The sequence below is a fragment of the Nicotiana attenuata genome, unplaced genomic scaffold, assembly GCF_001879085.1.
Source record: "Nicotiana attenuata strain UT unplaced genomic scaffold, NIATTr2, whole genome shotgun sequence".
Classification (NCBI taxonomy): domain Eukaryota; kingdom Viridiplantae; phylum Streptophyta; class Magnoliopsida; order Solanales; family Solanaceae; genus Nicotiana; species Nicotiana attenuata.
In genome coordinates, this window is record NW_017672436.1 from 15,971 (window position 1) to 37,713 (window position 21,743).

The 21,743-nt window shown below is 38.6% G+C and overlaps 2 protein-coding genes across 2 annotated transcripts; both read left to right on the top strand.

The window, feature by feature from the left end:
* Window positions 1-1,869: 1,869 nt before the first annotated feature.
* On the top strand, window positions 1,870-5,825 carry LOC109213194 (F-box protein At5g03970-like). Its single transcript, XM_019376955.1, has 4 exons — window positions 1,870-2,004; window positions 2,741-2,810; window positions 3,651-3,819; window positions 4,474-5,825. Exons 3-4 carry the CDS (start codon window positions 3,655-3,657, stop codon window positions 5,572-5,574), a joined length of 1,266 nt encoding a protein of 421 aa, XP_019232500.1. The 5' UTR covers window positions 1,870-2,004; window positions 2,741-2,810; window positions 3,651-3,654; the 3' UTR covers window positions 5,575-5,825.
* Window positions 5,826-6,959: 1,134 nt separating this feature from the next.
* Window positions 6,960-10,870, top strand: LOC109213195 (proline-rich receptor-like protein kinase PERK1). Its single transcript, XM_019376956.1, has 9 exons — window positions 6,960-7,052; window positions 7,196-8,024; window positions 8,290-8,823; window positions 9,081-9,167; window positions 9,273-9,343; window positions 9,511-9,587; window positions 9,735-9,882; window positions 10,009-10,170; window positions 10,286-10,870. The coding sequence occupies exons 2-9, from the start codon at window positions 7,313-7,315 to the stop codon at window positions 10,493-10,495; spliced, it is 2,001 nt and encodes a 666-aa protein (XP_019232501.1). The 5' UTR covers window positions 6,960-7,052; window positions 7,196-7,312; the 3' UTR covers window positions 10,496-10,870.
* Window positions 10,871-21,743: the final 10,873 nt, after the last annotated feature.

The window sequence follows — 21,743 nt, forward strand, 5'->3', positions numbered from 1 at the left end:
GATGGTTTAGTGTGTCTGCTCTAATATTTTCTGGAAAATATTTTTTAATTTTTCTAGAAAATATTTTCATTCAAGGGAAGAAAAATATTTTGTGCGGCAAGCCAAAATTTTTGTTCAACCTTCCCCACCTTATTCCCCATTGCCACTAATCCACCCCACACTCTCACTTACCCACCCCACCCTAACCCCGCCCCCACCCCTCCTAAATAGAAATATTATTGATAGTATTTTCTTTTTATATTATACATAGAGTACTTTTTTTCATTTCAACAATTGAGTATTTTCTTTTCTCGGTATTAAAAAAATATTGTTTTTTGTTTTAACAAAAAAAGTACTTTCTTTTCCTGATATAAAAAAGTACTTTCTTTCATTTCAATAAAAGATTAGTAAAAAGTATTTTCTTTCATTTCAACAAAAAGAGTATTTTTCTTTTCATGATGTAGAAAAAATATTTTCTTTCATTTCAACAAATGAATAATTTATTTTCATGATGTAGAAAGAGTATTTTCTTTTTCAACCAATTTTTTTTTTTTTTTTAGTTATGGAGTACAAATTTCAACGTTATTTTTGAGTAAAAAGTAAAACAGCACATTAGTTTATTTGGGTTTGTGTGAATTTTTAGAAGAATAATTAAATCTTGACTTTGGAGGGGTAAGGTGAGTACAGGAAACATGGGAACTTGGAGGAAGGGGAGCACAGAAAACATGGGAACTTGGAGGAAGGGGAGCACAGAAAATATGGGGACTTGGGGGAAGGGGGTGAGGAGAGTAGCATAAAAATTATTTTCCTAAAAAATATTTGCTGCTCTCTAACCAAACACTAGAAAATATTTTCCGGAAAATATTTTTCACTCACCAACCAAACAAGGAAAATAAGTGATAAAACCACTCATTTTTTCATCGTGAAAAACATTTTCCTTCGTATCAAACACATCCTTAATGTCTATATATTGGATTCCTCATATGGGTCAATCCCTGTCTTTGCATGAAATTATAGGAAGATTGGAAATCTGATAGATGCTATGTTCACTTAGATTTTCTTGTTGCCTTTCTTTTTTAGTTTATAAATATTGAGCAATTTATACAAGACTTTGACAACACTAGTTGTCTTTGTTAATACAATATAGATGCCGATTCCGTGAATTTTCTGCCAAATTTCCTATTCGTTATCCTCCCTTTTTTTTTAAAAAAAAAATATATTAATCTTAAACTGCTTCTAGCTAGTGTCTTGACTTGTCGTCCTTATGATTCACTAAATACTTCTATAGGAAAGTTATAAATTTTGGTTATCTTATGCTTAACCTTCAATTAGCAGAAGTGTGTCCTTTTACATAACCATAAAAGATGAATAGTTACATACTCGTATAGTTTAACAATAAATTTATGAAAACTTGTTGACGAAGGATAAAATGCACAATCATATATTTATTCTAAATGTGATTAATTGGATATGAAAAGTACCTAAATTGAAAATTTTAAAAGTTTTTTTAGAAGGGATTAAATAAGGATTTTTGAGAATTTATGCTTGATTTTGTTGCCATTTGTTTCACTAGAGCTTGCCATCATTGCAACTACACAAAATCTATTAAATTCGTGAAAGGATTGAATTTTATGAATTTACTATCAATACATCTTAATCAAAATAAATTTTAGAGATATTATACTTATTTTTGCTAATTAGATATTATACATCATGATTTAAATTCCGTTGAGAGTTTATTGGGTTAAAAGTGCCTTATTTGGATGAAAGTACCTATTTCTCAAGTAATGTGTAATCGCTAGTAAGAGTCCAACGGAGACTTGACTTAAAGAATGACTGAACAAACCAATGAAAATTAGCCACGTAACCCCCTCCCAATTCTTACTTATTGCCGAAGGTATATAAAGTATCTTCTCCTCTTCAGTTTCAGTCATACCAGTTTTGAACTCACAACTCTCATTCAGTTTCAGTCTCCTATTCTCTCATCTTCGTTAATCTCTTCCGTTCTTTGGGTTTTACGACTTGGTTTGTCTCTCTGTTCTCTCTTCTTTTTTTTCAAGCACTGTGTAAGTTGTTCATCTAAATTATATCTGATCATGTAATTGTGATTGCATGTGTAACTTTGATTCGATTCTTTGTCGTTTTCGCTATCAATAATTTCTTAATTTTGTCTTTTCATTTCGTCTTTCTGCTTTTCCAATGTGTGTAATCTGTTTTTGTTTCCCTTGTTTTCTCCTTCTTCTTTTTTCTGTGTGATTCTAAGAACGTCTCTTTCATGGGTTCTTCTTTTTACGCAAATTGTTGATAGTTATAAACGATTTAATGGCCATCTTTATGTATGAATCTTGGAATTATTCTGGTCTGTGATGAGATGCTCTGTTTTGTATGAAATTGACTTCTATCATCTGCACTTTGACTTTAATTTCTTGATGGGTTTGTGTTTCTCTTTTGTATAAATATTTTTGACTAAATTTTCTTGGACTGTATACTTTCCATTTTATTTATGTCAACAAGAATTAGTGCTTTTCTGCCACACCAAACCCTAGCGATGACCATATGAGACCTTTTTTTTAGTTAATCTTGGGAACATGATGCCAATATGTAAAAAAGATATCATTTTCAAAATCTTTGATACAAAGTCTTGGTCTTTGTTAATAGTTTCCTTGGGAAGAATTTGGTGTAGTACAATATAAGTGGCTGATTCCTTGGAATTTCTCCCAAATTCTAATCTTTATATTTTTCTCTGTTTTTTCCTGATTAGAATTAAACAAGAAGAAGAAAGATAGTGGAATTTTAGCAGAAATTTCAAGGAATCAGCACTCACATTGCATGTATATTTCTGAATTAAACTGCTTATCTTTGTCCTTTGGTCCTCATACATGCTGTTGGTTTGAAATTTTCAACAAGGGTTTGTCTGTATTTCTCGTTTCCTCAATTTCTCTCCTTGTTTCCCTTTATGTGTTTTATCTTTTCTCCTTCTCGAGCAGAGGCTGCAGGTAGTAGAGTTAAATTCATTTACTTATTTTTTCATTATGTTTAAGGCTCTGAGATATATGATTATTTTTCTTGCCTGTTATGTTATGTCCATTGGATGGCCTTTTACTTTTACTCTTCATCTATCAAGATTGAAACCAAAGACTAGTCATTTGTGTCTTGTATTACTTGGATGGAACATGTACATTCTTCCCTATTAGATTGGAATTTCTTATTCAGCAAAAACTTCTCTAGTAAAATGATAGGTTTGTCTCTTAGTTATTGGCCAATTCTAAGCTCCTCTTATCTTATGCTTAACTCTTTCATACCAGAATTATGTGCTTTTATCTTACTTGCCACATGATTTAACAATGAAGTTAGTCAATTTATGATAAATTTGTTAAAGAAGTACCAAAAGAGCATGTTTCCATTAACTTTATGATATGTGATTTATTTGGATACACTAAGAACCAAAATCATAACTAATTACTAGTAACTAAAGCACCGTATGTATTTTAGGATGGATGCACTTCAGTTTCCAGAGACATTTTCACGTTTTATACTTGCATTGTTGCCATTGTCACTAACTTACCCATCTTTGATGTGTTAAAGCACATTTTTATTGCAGTGACCAAATATTTTTCTTGCTGATATATAAGTAACCTATGCAATTGGGAATGACTATTTTGTTATTGCAGAAAAATGGAATTCTCTGAAGCAGGCTATGACATTGCCACTGATAAATGGGACAATAATATTCCTGATAACTGGGATGATAATATTCCTGATAAATGGGACGATAATATTCTTGATACCTTCAAGGTATTTTCCTCAGCAACTAAACCTCAGAAAGGTGGACTTCACTTGGTATGTTTTAACCTTTTTATTTTTCTTCTTAGCTCAAACTCTTTATGAAATGATTAATCTTCTTTTCCATGAAAGCACATAGGTCTCAAACTTATCTGTGAATTGCTCTCTTTACATATTTCAGGACAAAGAGTAAAATAGGAACTCTTTTGTTTTATTTCTTGTTTGTTAAGGTCTTTTTTCTTCTTAAGTAGATTGCGTACTTCCTTGGTGTTTTAAGACAGAAGTTATAATGGGCATATGCTGTTATATCTCCGAGTCATATTTGGCAATATTGAATGACATTTTGAAGTGGTGTCCCTTAGTTCTCATACGTTACCCTCTTCTTCCCCATTTTCTTTTATTTTTGTGATGATGAATCCATTTGACTCACCATTCATGCAATATACAAGCTTCAAGTAATAGAATATCTCATTATGTTTCATGATTAGCTATTCTTTAGTCCCCTCTTTTCTTGAGAATGGCATTGTCAGACCTTTCTGCTTCATAGAAATAATCTTTCTGCTTTTGTGTCTCCCTGTTTTTGAGTTTACTTAAGATGCTTTGTCAAATAATTACTTCGAAGAAGAAGAAACTAAATGAGTCTATGGGAACAAAATCTCTTCATTTTAATTACTATACCTCTTTTGACAAGTCTCTCCTCTTGAACTGCAGTTTGCAGATTATGACTTTACTGCCACTTATCAGATGGAAGAGGAGAAATTTCCTGCACACGTCATGAGGAAAGAGGACATGAAGCTCAAAGATGTGGTGAAGGAACATGTGCTTCCTTTCCTTCCTGCTAAATCGCTGATGAAGTTTAGGGCTGTATCCAAAGAATGGGATAAATGGATAGGTGGTCCCTTATTGGCCTTCCAACAAAGTTTCTTATGCCAGAGTCTTTCGGGCTACTTCTATCGAGATTCGAAGATGGGATGGGATCCTAGATTCATATCTCTTGACCATTCTGCAAGTGGAGTTCCCAACCCAGCCCTTCATTTCTTGCCTGAAAAGGTCAAGATCCTAAGCTCTTGCAACGGCTTGCTCCTTTGTCAGGGGTGGGACAAGTATTATGTTTGCAATCCTGCAACCCAAGACTGGAAAATTCTCCCTCTTCCTCAGTATTATCATGGAGCTGAACCAGCAGTTGTTCTTGCATTTGAGCCTTCTCTTCGTAACATTGAGGTGTATTATCATGTTATCTGCGCATTTCCTTTGCTTGGGCAGCCAATTATTGGCTTTGAGATTTATTCTTCAGAATCAAATTCCTGGAAGTGCTCTTCTACATACTGTACTGAGTTAGAAAATTCAAGTCTTGTTGGTGGGGGATTGTATATGAAGGGAGTTGCTTACTATGAGGCGGCATCGAATGAAGTACTGGCATTTGTTGTAAGAGATGAGCTCCCTGCGATTATATATTTACCTACTATACCTATTGGGGGACATGGATCCTTGACACAGATGGAAGGTGAGCTATGCTACATCACTGCTTATAATGAGTCTGGAAATGTTTTCTTAATAGATATCTACCAAGGCGTGGAAATGAGCTTGAAGCGCAGTGTTAGCATCAATCTTGGACCCAATAGGAGTTACACTCTAGAATACGAGGTACTACCCTGTGTTAACAGTGATGCTGTGGTGATTCGTGTAGGCAGCTTCATATACTTGTATCACCCCAGGGAGCAGAAAGTTGAACGTACTATGATGAGTTCAGGCGGTACTGGTCTTGGCAGAAAGTTCCTGCCCTACATAAACAGCCTTGTTACCTTACATTGAGCTGAAGGAGTCTATTTTCATGTTTTGTCGTTGCAGTAGAAAACCACTGCTTCATCTTCTGGTTTGAAGCATGTGATCCATGAATTTACTCTTCTTTTAGAATCTCTGTTTGAATTCTGACTTGGATGTATAAAAGTAGAATGCACGGTGACGTTTTCGTTTTGGTAAATAATGGATTTTGAGTAAGACATATTGAAGTTTCTTGGGATATAAGTGCTTATTCACTTTATGAATTTCCTATTTGCTTCCTTCCTTTAGCTAGTTAGTCAGCTACATGGTTGGCTTCTCTGAAACTGAAAGGGAGTTTCAAGAATTAACCTGCAATCATCAATTATGTGAGAGTAGTGGCTATTACCCTTTTGAAGCATAGCAATTATTTCCTTTGCCTTTGTTGATTTTAAGTGGTTACAGTTTGTTTTAGATTGCCTATCTCTTATCTCTTATGCCTTCTGAAGTGATTTTGCAACATGTCAAGATATATTTAGTTTGAAGTAACCCTTTTCCTTTTCCAGGTAGCATAATTTATGTATATAATTAGTGGCTTTACGAATAATTTTATTTTGTGCCTCACACAACTGACACTAGTTGTGTGAGGCACAAAATAAAATCACTCGTGGCTTTGCTGGTTTTTGTAATGCCTGAGTTGGTAGATAGATAGTCTTTTGAAATGTTTCAGAGGTAGAAAGGTGAACTCCAGCGTAAATGTCCCTTGAAATATATGTTGTTCTTGACACACAAAATTTTCCCTCTTCTTTAACAAAACCCTATCCATGAAATGAGTGTATGAGAGGTCGTATTTGAGATTTTCTTTGTCCAAATCTGACAAAAGGTTTTCTTTTACAACACTGCATTTTTTTGTGAATATGTGCGTTATGATTTCTTGCTCATCTTCATAAATTAGGCATCTGTGAGGAAATATAATACATGCTCTACTATTCTTAAAAGAGTCTAACTATTGACTGTGCAAGGGAATTTTGAAAATCCACTGAACCTATCTTATACTAATGAAGACAAATGTTATGGACTATCAAATTTAAAACGAATATATTTGCAGTCATTCAACAAATTAAAGTTTGGATAACCATGTCTTATACTAATGAATCACACAATAACCAAACGGTCTAAGCAAATTCTTGTAGCAGGACTAAAGATACTAAAGTATAGAGAGAGAGTAAGGGCAATGACAATTGTGAGGTAATCAGATAAGAAAGCACAAAGACAAGGAAGAGCTACAATTATGGAAAGAGTAGTAACTAATCTTGGTTCAAATTAGAGGTGTTGAAAGACAAAGACCAGAGATTTGGCACAAGAAAGAGGAGAGAGAAACACCCTTCTTTTTAGGAAGCAAGTGTTGTTTGGGGGGTTGGGGCTGGGGAAAGGGGTAGACTTTCTTTGTAACATGTTAAAAAAAAAAACACAATGCTAAGATTTCTCTCTCTATTCCATTTCACAACCATTCATTCTTGTTCTTCTTTGAGGTAATAATCTTTTCTCTTTGCATGTTTCTTTCTTTCTCCATAACTACATTAATATAAGAAGTACCTTGATTTAATATGCTATATTTTCATGCAAAAAAAAAAAATAACATTTTTCTTTCATTGTCATGGCAATAATATCATAGGGACATTGAATTGTTGAGAAGAGCAGTTAACAGGAGATATTGAGTTTCCGGCAGGTGTGCATATATAATTATCGACATTATTGAATCTCGGCCGGAAGTTCAACGTTGGTGCAAAATATGGATTCATCTCCTGATACTGCTTCCTCCAATAATAGTACTGATTCTAGTTCTAGCAAGAGTAGCCCTCCTTCTTCAGATGGACCTCCACCACCTTCACCTTCTTCAGATTCATCTTCATCTTCATCACCGCCAAAAAATGATTCTACTCCTTCATCTCCACCACCAAAAGATGAATCTCCTCCATCGTCACCACCACCACAATCTCCTCCTCCTTCCCCTGATGCACCACCCCCCAAAAACGATTCTCCTCCACCAGCATCTCCCCCACCCAAAGATGATCAATCTTCTCCATCGCCACCAAAAGATGATAATAACCAATCTCCTCTATCCCCTCCTCCTTCACAATCACCACCTGTACAATCTCCTCCGCCGTCATCAAACACTACACCATCACCGCCTGCTCCTAAAAATCCATCACCTGTATTTTCTCCACCACTTCCTGCTTCTTCACAATCACCTCCAGCTCCTCATGCAGCACATTTGTCTCCTCCTCCACACTCTGGACCCGATCGACCATCAGATAAACCACCTGGTTCCTCAGGGAACAACGGTTCGCCACCATCCTCTGATTCTGATTCCTCCTCAAATAATGTGGCTGTAATAGCTGGACTTGCCGTGGGCGGATTATTAGTTATTGTGGTTATCGTTCTCTGTGTATGGTGTAATAAAAGGAAGAAGAAGCAGAGATACTATATGGGTCCACCTAAAGGTTTGTTGAATAGTAGTATAATAATTCCCATTTTCAAATTATTAAAGTGTTCTTTAGAACTTATTAATTTCTTTTATTTAATCCTTCAACACATTTTCTTTTGGATTTTAATATTGCATTGGTTTTGAATAATGTTTTCTTGTAAACTAGCATGTGAAGAATAACATTTTTACTACTACAATGTTATAGTATTGCTCTCATATGAATGAGGAACTCCAAAAACATAGATCTGAATAACAACTCTGTATATTATGGGTTAAACTAGGAGGTGATCAATATGAAAATTACAACAGTCAGTGGAACAGACGACAGTCTATGGGGGATCACGTCATGAAGGTTCCACAGGGTGAATTGGGGATTCCTCAAGGTGGTTGGGCTGCAGCTACTCCACATCAGGCAACTAATTCAAGCAGCGAATTCGGCTCAGGTTTTTCAGGCCAAGGGCCAATGCCTCCTCAATCACCTAACATGGGTGGACTTGGTGGTTTCTCTCAAAGCCAATTCAGTTATGAGGAGTTAGCTAAGGCTACAGATGGATTTTCTCAGGCCAATCTGTTAGGCCAAGGTGGTTTCGGGTACGTGCACAAAGGTATTTTGACTGATGGAAGAGAGGTTGCTATCAAGAGTTTGAAAGCAGGCAGTGGACAAGGCGAACGAGAATTCCAGGCTGAGGTTGAGATCATTAGCAGAGTTCATCATCGTCATCTTGTGTCCCTTGTTGGATATTGCATTGCTAATGGACAGCGCATGTTGGTTTATGAATTTGTTGACAACAAAACCTTGGAGTTCCACCTTCATGGTACATTCTTTCCTATTCAAAATGCCTTATTATCTTATTCATTCTTAGGACTAATTAGTCTAGTTAAAAAATCAATATTAATATTTGAAAGTCTTATTTTGAAACCATCTTATATTGTGAATTCAGAGTATCTTTTACTAGTAATCTCTGAATTCCTTGTTGGAAGTTGTGATCGGATCAATTCATTAAAAAGAACCGATTCAATACATTTCTTAATTCTATGCTTGTTAAGGGTGAAGTCAAATTTATTGTTGCAGGGAAAGGTCAACCTGTCATGGATTGGGAAACCAGACTTAAAATTGCTTTGGGATCAGCCAAGGGACTGGCTTACCTCCATGAAGATTGTATGAACATTCTGTTCCTCTCTCTCTCTCTCTCTCTCTCTCTCTCTCTCTCTCTCTCTCTCTCTCTCTCTCTCTCTCTCTCATTTCTTTCTTTTGTTCATGCAGGCCAACATAGAATTATCCATCGCGATATCAAGGCTGCAAACATTCTACTAGACTACAATTATGAAGCCTTGGTAAAATGAGTCGCGTTTTCTTTATGTATAAACTTACATTGTCATGTGTTTTTATTTTTCACTGAATAGGTCAATGAAAATAAGCAAAATAAGTTTTGATTTAAGACCACGTAATATTGTTTAAGAATGATTTAATAACCATGAAATTGAATGTTTTTTGTTATCAGGTGGCAGATTTCGGGTTGGCTAAGCTTACCTCTGATAATAATACTCACGTCTCGACTCGTGTTATGGGAACATTCGGGTGAGTCAAACATAATTTTTTTTTGGTGAAAGTTGTCATATAAAACTTCTATTCTGAAATTGGACAATTAGAACCAGTTATATACAGAAAGTTGGCTAAATAATAAGTCTCTAAGCAAGAAAATTACTTTGTAACAACATATTGCAGGTACTTGGCTCCTGAATATGCATCCAGTGGAAAGCTAACAGAGAAATCAGATGTGTTTTCATATGGAGTCATGCTGTTGGAACTCATAACCGGGAGGCGACCTGTTGATCCTAATGATAAATACATGGAAGACAGCTTAGTAGATTGGGTTTGTTCTAGATCCACAGTTCCCACATCTTAAGCTTTATGATTTGATTGTGATAAGATGTTAAATTATATGCTTAGACTTTTATCTTTTGCTTTAGTTGTTGATCTAATATATGGTTGTATACAGGCTAGGCCGCTTCTTACAAGAGCACTGGAAGAGGGAGTATATGACGGATTGGTAGACGTGCGCCTTGAAGGAAACTATGATACAGATGAGCTACATCGCATGGTAGCCTGTGCTGCTGCTAGCATTCGCCATTCTGCTAAAAGACGCCCTAAAATGAGCCAGGTGTGATTGCCCTAATAATTTTTTCACTACAATTTAACATGTTGTAGCAGATAGTACGTCTTCCTTATTTATTTCCAGGTAACTAGTTCCACTTATAAATGTTTATTCTGAACAGATTGTACGTACCTTAGAAGGCAATGCATCGTTGGAGGACTTGAACGATAGCGCAAGACCTGGAAAGACACCTAGCTTTGCGGCCTCAAGCGGGGCGACCCAGGCCTATGATACTGCTATGTATAATGCTGACATGATGAAATTCAGGAAAATGGTTATGACAACTCAAGAATTCAACAACGGTGAACATGGAAGTACTCCAAGTGAGTAAAGGCTCAACCCTTACTCTCCTCCTCGGGCAGTGACTGCAGAGATTTTGGTGCCTCGGGGAGACGAGAGTTATTAAAAGGAATGAACTGCTGCTTTGCTTAAGGTTCACCTGAAGCTTGAGAATTTTTTTCAAATGGTTCTTGACTGGAATCGGTAACAGAGATTTGAGATAAATTTTAACAATGTCTATGATGTACATTTACTCATATCTTGATTTGAATAACAAAGTTTATAGGATCAGAATGCATTTATGCTTTTTTGCTTAATTCAATTTGTACAGCAGTTCACATACAATTTCTACTGAAATGCTGAAAACCCTTCAGTTAACAATATAGTGATATATGCCTGCTAGTATACTAGTAGTATGTTACTCCTATATTTTATGTTTTAAAGTTTTTTCCTCTGTAACTACAAAATAATTTATGTACCAAAAGCTTGTCTATTGTGAATGATTTATTTTTTACTTTATCATAGGTTCAGTGAGGAAGATTTCATTGTGCTCACAAAGATGCACAACAGTTTCTACCTGATAGAAAATAATTTTGATATCTCAAAAAGAAATATTCCTCAACTATGTCTAGATTCATTTTCTTACTATAATATTAATGAGTCTTTATTATAGTAATTATTTTAAATATATTTGTAACAGAAAATTAGTTTAATTTTGAATTCAATTTGGGACAAAATAATCTGATTAGTGTGGAATGTTTGTAAGGCCCCGTAAAAAAAATTGCTTAAAAACCCGGAATTTCGTGGTGCCGAGTTAGGCTTATGTGTTTAAGATTATTGAGACGTACGGACTTTTTGGGTTAAACAATGCACCGGGGAGTTAAAGAAAAATGTTGGCAGAATAAGGCATTTCTGCGTCCCACTATGCGGTCGCAGAATCACTCTGCGGGCCGCAGAATGGCCGCGGAGTGAGGCAGTCATTTGGGCCATATTTGATGTCACTTTTGCGGCCCATTATGCGACCCCAGAACTATTTCGCAGGCCGCACTTTGATCGCATATCCAACCTCGAGATTTCTCAAATGGTGGTTCTGCGGCGCATTATGCGACCGCAGAACAGGTCTGCGGACCGCAGACTGGTCGCATACCGAAGCAGAAAATTCCAGTTCCGGAGGGCTATTGTGCGACCCATTTTGCGGACCGTGCGACGGCAGATCTGTGCTGGGGCTCCTAATTTCTAATTTTTAAACCCGATCCTATGTCGATAAAACATATGCCATAGTCTATTTTGAGCTCATTTTCTGATACGATAGAGTGGGATAAAGTGCCCTAGAGTGAGAAAGTGATCTTCATCAACTACTCTTCAATTCTTGCTTAAAACTTTGAAGATTATCCAGGAAAGCAACCTAGGTCTTCATCCTAAAGGTAAGAATCTATACCCTAGCCCTAAATTTCGTAATTTAAACTGAAAATGAGTAATTAATAAGATGATTCATGGTGTATGAGAGTTGTTTATCTTGCATGCATGTGTGATAAAAGAGTGTAGGGAGAATGTGAGGTAAAAATGGTGATGAATGGACTGTGGGACGACGAAACCTTCCATAAAAAGGACCTTGAAACCTTAATACACACTTAGTGCTTGATAAAATGCTCAAGTGAGCTAGAACCATGAACGTTTTCCTAATTTTTGGTTCATTTTGTTATACTGCTAAAATAGATTAAAGTTGCTAAGAGCTCCGGATAATTGTAGAGTTTAAAGAAGTTCAATTGAGGTATGTACGGCTAAAAAACCCTCTTCTTAGAATTGAAACCCATGGTGCTCATGTCCCAAATTGATAGTTATAGAATTGCTATTCCAAATGTGCTTGTGTTGAAAAATATATGTGCAATATGTATTCCAAGGCTTTCATCATGCTATGTTATTACTTGAGAATGTGTTCAAAGTATAGACTGCGTGTCAGAAAAATGTTAAGACTTCAAGTCAAGTTTGAATGAAGATTGTTATGCTCAATTGTGTGAGGATTCTCTATGTGCCTTAGATTCTGAATTGCTCTCATGTGAAAATAAAGTCTTGTTATTGTTGATGATAAAAATGTTGGGATGTGGAAAAGAACTTGAATTATGAAATGCGGCTAAGAGCCAAGTATGAAATGAGATAATCGATATAAAATGGTAATGTCTTGGGCAAGACGGCCTAGCCGATCGGACCGTGATCGGACGCCATGCCGCACACATGGTGGTGACTGTGCTGAAAAATTGAAACTGAAAATTGAAATTGAAATTGAATTGTGGTCGATGTCTCAAAAGAGACGGCCCAGCCGATCGGGTCGTGATCGGACTCCGTATAAGAATACGGTGGTATTGTGAATGATGGTATATTGGTACTAAAGACCTCCCAACCAAAAGCCGTGGAAATTACTTGAAAGCTTATGTGATTCTTTATTTGATGATATGGTACTGTTTAATGCTTTTATTGACTTTGTGATTATTCCTTATTGTATTATTGTTCATTCTAATGAGATGGTGTTTAGTTATACATACTAGTGCTATTCGACTGCACTAACGTCCCTTTTACCGGGGGTGCTGCATCTTTAATTGATACAAGCGTTTCCACAGCAGGCGACATCGATCAGTGTTAGCGGCATCCTCCTCCCAGCATTCTTGGTGAGCCCCAATTCATTTCGCGGTCATACATCTTTTGTTCCTTATGTACTGTACTTGAGATATAGTCGGGACTTTGTTGCCGGCACTTTTGTAGTACTCTTTTGTATCTATTTAGAGGCTCTGTAGACACTATGTGGGTTGTATATGGGTGCTGGGGAAATCAAACGAAAATATTATTGTGTTTGAATTATTTAATCCACTTCATGTTATGAAAAAGTGTATATTTTGGAGGCACCAACTAATGACGCAACTAACGAAAATGACTTGTAATTGTGTTCATAATCTCCCTATTATTTAGTTAATAAAAATATGCATTCTCGTAATGCGTGAGTGTGTTGGGTAGAAAGAATCTGATGGGCTTGCTCAGCCGGGTTCACACAGTTGAGCGCCGGTCGTGCTCCCCGAGTTTGGGGCGTGACAACATTTCAATCTAATTCAATTGAACGTTTCTTTCAATTTTTTAAGAGCCTTAATGGCCTTAAGTTTCTAACGTTTTCTTGCCAACAATCAGATGTCCAATTTGGATTTCATATATAAGTACATGTTTGTTTATTTGGAGGGTGTAACCAAAAAAACAAAGTTTATTTGTTTATTTCATATTTGCCAGGGGCGCTGCATCTTTAATTGATACAGGTGGTTCCACAGCAGGCGGCATCGATCAGTGTTAGCGGCATCCTCCTCCCAGCATTCTTGGTGAGCCCAAATTCATTTCGGGGTCATACATCTTTTGTTCCTTATGTACTGTACTTGAGGTATAGTCGGGGCCTTGTTGCCGGCACTTTGTAGTACTCTTTTGTATCTATTTAGAGGCTCCGTAGACATTATGTGTATATGGCTGCCGGGGAAATCAAACAAAAATATTATTGTGTTTGAATCATTTAATCCACTTCATGTTATGAAAAGATGTATATTTTGGAGGCACCAACTAATGAAAATGACTTGGAATTGTGTTCATAATCTCCCTATTATTTAGTTAATGAAAATATGTCTTCTCATAATGCGTGAGTGTGTTGGGTAGAAAGAATCTGATGGGCTTGCTCAGCCAGGTTCACACGGTTGAGCGCCGGTCGTGTTCCCCCAGTTTGGGGCAACATTTCAATCTAATTCAATTGAATGTTTCTTTAAATTTTTTAAGAGCCTTAATGACCTTAAGTTTCTAACGTTTTCTTGCCAATGATCACGCCCAACTATGCCTTATAAAAAGGACAAAACGGTCGCTGCAAATATATTCCGGTTAACAAGTCCGGAGTCGAATCCCACAGGGAATTAACCTATCAACCACAGCTATTGGACTTACACAAATTCACGTATTCAATCTTCGGAGATATTTAAGTAATAGATCGGATGTTTACTAACTAAATATTACATAATGAAAATGCAATAATTAAGAACTAACTACGAATGGGTTGTAGACAAGAATTGGAATGATCTAAGGTTCTGATTTCCCCTATTGTCGGAATTATTTCCGCTACGTTTGCTATAAATTTGCCTAAGTCTTCTCTATCGATCATGAGCACTCTAACTGTCGTAACTCTCTCCCGAGTAATTACAACAATATACTAGACATATTCTCCCAAATTACGCTAGCTAGCCTTAAGTACAACTCACTTAGATCGCACCCAAGGTTTCTTTATCCCTAATCCCACCTTTAAACCCTTCGTATTGATCCCTCATATACGTTAGGAGTGATGTTGTTCAACAACTACCTAAATATGCACTCTCTCCCGAGTAATGCACACTATATAGGAACAGTTAATTGCGGGCCCTTCAATCAACAGCAATAAGCATGTAGTTGAACAAATAGAGAGAATACTATGGCAAATTTATATTAACGTAAGGAGAAAATCATCCTTCAACAGGTTCCATCAAAACCCTATATTAGGAGTTTAGCTACTCATACTCATAGTAACAACATCTTAAGTAATTTTCATAATTAAATTGCAGAGTAAAGATAAAAGGATGTAGAAATCGATGATTCTATCTCCCAAGTAGTTTTCCACGAGCTATTCTTGCCTCCGGTGGCAAAAGTCCTTAAAAGTGGCGTTTTTGGGTCTATTTATATGTTTGGGACAAGCCCTAAACGTGTAGGTCAACTCCTAGTCAAGCCGGGAAACGATTTAAGCCTTCAAAACTCGGATTGGACCTGGCCTTAGGCCTGGCGTCGCCAGGCTAACGCTAGCCTCAGCCTGGCTTTAAGCTAGCGTCACCAGGATAACGCCTGGCTTGGCCTGGCTTTAAGCTGGCGTCGCCAGGCTAACGCCTGGTTGGGCAAAGCTTTAAGCTGGCCTCGCTAGGCTAAAGCCTGATCGAGCTGGCTTTGGCCTGGCTTTTCCTTTTCACCGTTCTCGATCGCACTTTCGACGTTTAAGTTTCCCTTTAGCTCTACTTTCATTTTCAATGCACCTACACATAAAATAGACTCCATTACGCTCAAACAAAGTGTAATTTAACATTAAAGCATGTAAAACGCAAGGCATATAATGTGCAAAATCATGAATTATAGCCACACATCAATACCCCACACCTAAGCATTTGCTCGTCCTCGAGCAATCAAACTACACTTATGGACACAACCTATTAAGCAATTCCCTTAAATCATTATACCAAGAATCTTTAAAATAGTTTAAGCCCAAAGGCGTGACATCCTCGCCTCAATAATCGACTCACAAATACCATGCTTTATTCACAACTTACTCTAACATGGAGGTCAACAATATTACCCTTCCTTTATGAATCATGTGCCCTCACCCAATCAAAGAGCTTAGTTCCACACACCATGAATTTTAATAACGCAGGAACTCAAGATAGGAAAAATTCACTCGCTCTCAGAAATAACATTCATATGCCCCAAATGACGTACCATAAGCTTGCCCTTAGTGTAATACTTCACTAATCGAGTTCATTCAGTCTAAGATCAAATAGGACTTTCATTGGTGTAGGCTGCGAGTCGGGTAGGATACATTTGGATATAAGTGACTACACCTCCCTTAAGCACTTTAATACAACCACTTCACCCTTCAATCCCATTCTTATGTCAAACCAAGATTCCACCTTAACTTCACTATATTTCACCCCCTACTTCTTTAAGCACCAATACATCAAAAGTCACCGCCATCAGGAATTATATTTTTTTTTTCTTCATACACTATTTTATATATATATATTCTTTCTTTTCTCTTTTTTTTCTTTTTCTATCCAAATTGCTTTTATTGACACTTTTTTTATCCGGTGCACCTTTCTCCTTATTTCATTTGTTCCACTCAAAAGCCAACCCACCACCCCACACTTTAACTTTTCCATAATTCATCATAATTCAAGTGCTCATGAGAGGTGACAAGGTTCAAATATACGGTCGATTCAAACAAAGGGGTACGGCTTGTACTGTCGTTACCAAAGAAACAGGATTATAGGCTCAAAGGGGTTAACTACGATACATAATCTTTAGGTGGGTACTCTATATATATCTGGCTTAACAAAGAACTGCCTATATCACTTCTCAGACTGAATGAGACTACTATTTCGATTTGCACACACACGAGGCAAGTTCTAGACATCAAATGCAATGCACAGAATACATACAAACCTCACACAGACATGGCACATAACTCATTTAGGATTGGTTCTATCACGACACTCCAGTCAAAGCAGTTAAGCAAATTTGAGAATCCACGATTTAAGGTATTTATCCTAGAGTCAAAAATTAAGCTTAAGCATCACAACCAGAGTACTGACTATTCTCAAGGCATCACAAAGCTCATAGATATTGTTGCGATTAAATGCTTAGCCACATGTTTCCTACTCCTAAAAATTAAAACTACCTACACCCGGTTCAACGAAAAACCCTTGGAAAAGAACCGCGGCCCAAAAACCAAGGGGGAATTACTACACTACCAAAAAAAAATCTTTTTGGTATTTTCTTTAGACTTACTTCCCTCAAGAAAACTGTCTAGGAGATCCATCGTCGTGAAGAGTCCAACATATTTATGTTTTCATATTCGGCCTAAAAACAACTAACAAGAAAAACACAATAAAAATAAAACAAAACAACTTCTAACAAAGTCTAAAAATAAAAACAAGCTAACAACAACCAATATTTACAAATTCTCACCCCACACTTAAATCATGCATTGTCCTCAGTGCATGCACAATTAGACAAAACAAGAAATGAAAAGAGTATGGTGCAAGAAAACTCCCTGATCAAGTAGCGTCGTCATCCTCTGACGCTCTCCATTCTTCATCATGTTCGTCCTCTCCATCATCACCATCTCCCTCACCATCTGACTGCATTGGCTCAGCCTCAGACTGCTCCGGTGTGTTGATATCCTCAATCAGCAGTGAGTCTGTATCCCTCTCCTACACCAACCAGCTGCTGAGCATGAGCATTGAGCGGGTATCGCTGCTCCAAATCAGAGTCCTCTCTTCAGATGTGGCTGGGTGAGCCCTTATCCGCAGCTGCAAATCCATCATCCCATAAAGATGGGCCATGAAACTGTCATCACACGCATTGCGCTCAGCACCTGTCAATGAAGGCGTACCAGCCTCGTCTTTCAGCCGAAGATTAGTGATGTCTATTTGTCGGATGAGCTGATCGATAATGTGGTCAAATTCAGGCTCTTTCTCAACCCCCTCATGCTGTAGGAACCGAGTCGGGAAATTAGGAAATGGAATTCGATCAATTTTTTACCCGTTCTCACTGATGTCATTTGGTAGCGGATCAGGTGACCCACATTCACCTTCTGCCCTGTCATAAGGAAATAGAGCACACAGGTCCTCTCACGGCTTATAAGCTTGTCATGATTGATTGGTAGGAGTCGTGCGTTTATCAACTTGAGCCACACCTGAGCCTCAACTTTCATTTTCTTCTTAGGGAACCTCTTGTGACGATTCGTTGCCTTGTCCCAAACCCATGCAGTAGTAGAATCAACCCCACAGAGTGCGTGCCTCAGCTCTCTATAAGTAGGCCTGCGAATGAATTGGTGCAATGGCTCCACAGGAACATTTGGAGCACCTAAAAAGTCGCATATGGTCTTGGCTGAAAAATCTATCAAGCGTCCACGGATTGGCACCAACTCCTCAGTGTCCTGTGGGTCAAACCCCACATAGAATTCCCTGACTAAGTTGAGGTTGATGTCCCATGTGTTCTTAAAAACATAGCTTAACCCCAAATCCTGGATGCCTTTCCAAATCGCCGGATACTTCGCTTTCACGCTGCGTTCCTGGATAGCTCCCTCCGCATGGATATGTTTAGGCCTGCAGCGCTTGTACCAATCCCTCATATGGGAGGTATGCTGTTTATGCCAAACTCCTGTTGGTCTGGAGGTTGTTGACGCATGGCAGCTACAGCTACCATCGCTTGGGCACCAGTCATACTAGAGGCAGCTTCTCCCCCCTTTCTTTTCTTTGGAGGAGGTGCGGAGGTCGCCTTTGCTTTAGCTTGGGCCGTTGAGGTAGCCTTTCCCTTGCCTGTGTCTTTTCTGGAAGGCATCTTCGTTCCTAAACAGATGAGCAATGGTCAGATAATGCAACATTACACACTACATACATAATCTTCCCCAACTGGCCAAGGTTACTCAAACTTCACCTCGTATTTTCTTAACATTAGAATCACACCACAACACATGGGCTACCCGTGATCCATCCCACACTTAATATTTTAATGTGGTGCACGACTACATAACACTAGTTTACTAATCCTGGAGACTCGGGATCCAAAGGGGACTAGGAATGCCATTGAGGCATTACATCAAACACTTGACAAGCACTAGTGCTATGGGAGTTCTTATGGAATTGAGGGATTGCCTCATCCTCCCAAATCGGCTTGGGGGTTCCGTACTACCCCATATTTTCACAATCTCAGCACCATTCCTAAGGGGTTCATGGGATTGGGGCACACAAACACAATATGACCATGAAGAACAATCACCCATAATGAAGAACAACCAACAATGAAGAACCACCACCACTCAATACATGTACCCAACTCGAAATTACAAAGAAAAGAAATAGAATCATACCTTTGAAGCTTCGGATGAGTGTGAAAGACTAGCAAGACTATGCTTGACCTCTATGTGGATGGTAATGTGCTAATGATTGTGTGTGGGTGAGCAAGCAATTTGTGCAATGTGTTTGTGTTCTTGTGAAATTTCTTGTAGAGCTTGGTGTGTGTTGGTTGAAGTGAGGTTAGGGTTTGCTTTTTAGCATGTTCAGTGTGTGAGGGCGTGTTTGTGAGGTTTATTTCGACCAAAATAAGGAGAAATAACTTAAAGAGGGCCGGAAATACTTACTTGGCGTTGGCCAAGCGTCACCAGCTTAAGGCCTGGCTGACCCTGGCGTTAGCCAGGCGTTGCCAGCCTAAGGCCTGGCTGACCCTGGCGTTAGCCAGGCTTCGCCAGCCTAAGGCCTGGCTGACCCTGGCGTTAGCCAGGCGACGCCAGCCTAAGGCCTGGCTGACCTGACTTTAGCCAGGCGATGCCAGCCTAAGGCCTGGCTGACCCTGGCTTTATCCTGGCTTTGCGTGATGTTCAAACCTTGCTCGACTCGCCCAAACTCACCTGCAAACTTGTTAGTATCTAAAAACAAAAGAAAAATTCTAACTACACTAAAAATCAACTACGAATTGGGTTGCCTCCCAACAAACGCCTTAGTTAACGTCGTGGCACGACGAATACAACAGACCAATGGGTTGCCTCCCATGAAACGCCTGATTTAACGTCACGGCACGATGCAGGTAAGCGCATTTAAGGCGCGCTCAACATCGGAGGCTCGATCAAATGGATCACTGACACTACCTTTGCTTCATCCATGCCCAGATAATGTTTTAATCTATGCCCATTGACTCTGAACTTTCGAGAGTCATTTTCCGCAGCAATCTCTACGGCACCAGTGGGATGATTTTAACCACACTAAAAGGCCCTAACCATCGTGACTTTAATTTGCCCGGAAATAACCTCAGTCTTGAGTTGTATAGCAGTATCGTATCTCCATGTTTAAAACTCCGCTCAATAATATTTTTATCGTGTATCATCTTCATTCTCTCCTTGTATAATCTTGAGCTCTCAAAAGCGTGATATCGGAACTCATCAAGCTCGTGCAACTCCGTGACTCTACTTGTTCCTGCAGCTTCAATATCGAGATTCAACTGCCTCAACGCCCACCAAGCTCTATGCTCCAACTCCACCGGTAAGTGACATGCCTTTCCAAATACCAACTTGTATGGAGACATTCCGATTGGAGTTTTGAAAGCGGTTCGATAAGACCAGAGTGCATCATCTAACTTTCTCCCCCAATCCGTTCTAGTAGCATTCACAGTCTTAGTCAACACACTCTTTATCTCTCTGTTCGAAACTTCCACTTGCTCACTCGTTTGTGGATGATATGGGGCGGCAACCTTATGGCGTACATCATACTTCTCTAACAACTTCGCGAAGGCTTGATTACAAAAGTGAGTGCCTCCGTCACTGATTATTGCCCTTGGAGTGCCAAATCGGGTGAATATGTTCTTTCTCAAAAAACCAATTACCCCCTTTGCATCATTTGTAGGGAGCGTTGCAGCCTACACCTATTTGGACACGTAATCCACAATGTAGAGTATGTACTTGTTGCCATATGAGCTGACGAAAGGCCCCGTGAAGTCGATTCCCCACACATCAAACACTTCTACCTCCTGAATTGGGTTCATCAGCATCTCATGTCGACGGGAAATATTCCCGGTTTGCTGGCATTCATCACAACCCTTTATCCATAAATGTGAATCTTTGAACAATGTTGGCCAGTAGAAGCCCGACTCCAAGACTTTCGCAGCTGTCCTTACTCCCTCGAAATGCCCACCATATGGTGACGCGTGACATGCCTGCAAAATAGAAGATTGGTCTATCTCGGGGATATATCTCCAGATCATGTTATCAATCCAAATCTTGAACAGATAAGGCTCATCCCAATAATACATGCGACAATCACGAAAGAACTTTTTCTCTTGGACAGAGGAGAGGTCATAAGGAACAATACTGCTCGCCAGGTAGTTTGCAATGTCTGGATACTATGGTGTTTCCTCAAGACTTGTGGCTAGTAGTTATTCATCTGGGAAAGTTTCCAGAATCTCTTCTACCTCAACCTTCTTCTCAGCTCCTTCCAGCCTAGACAAATGATCAGCTACTTGGTTCTCCATACCCTTATAGTCACGGATTTCCAAATCAAATTCTTGCAGCAATAGCACCCACCGAATCAGGTGCGATTTTGACTCTTTCTTCTCGATTAAGTGCCTGAGAGCAGCATGGTCAGTATAAACAATTACCTTCAAGCCTATCAGGTAGGACCTGAATTTATCAAATGCGAACACCACTGCCAACATCTCCTTCTCGGTCACAGTGTAATTTAGTTGGGCTCCACCTCAGCGTTCTACTTGCGTAGTATATTGGATGCATGATTTTATCTTTTCGCTGCTTAAGAACTGCTCCCACAGCATAGTCACTCGCATCACACATCAGCTCAAATGGTTGCTCCCAGTCATGGGCAACTATGATAGGTGTTGTTACCAGTCTCTTCTTCAGTTCCTCAAATGTTACCCTGCAGTCATCAGAAAACACAAAAGGGTGATCTTTTTCAAGCAATTCACATAAGGGGTTAGCAATTTTGGAAAAA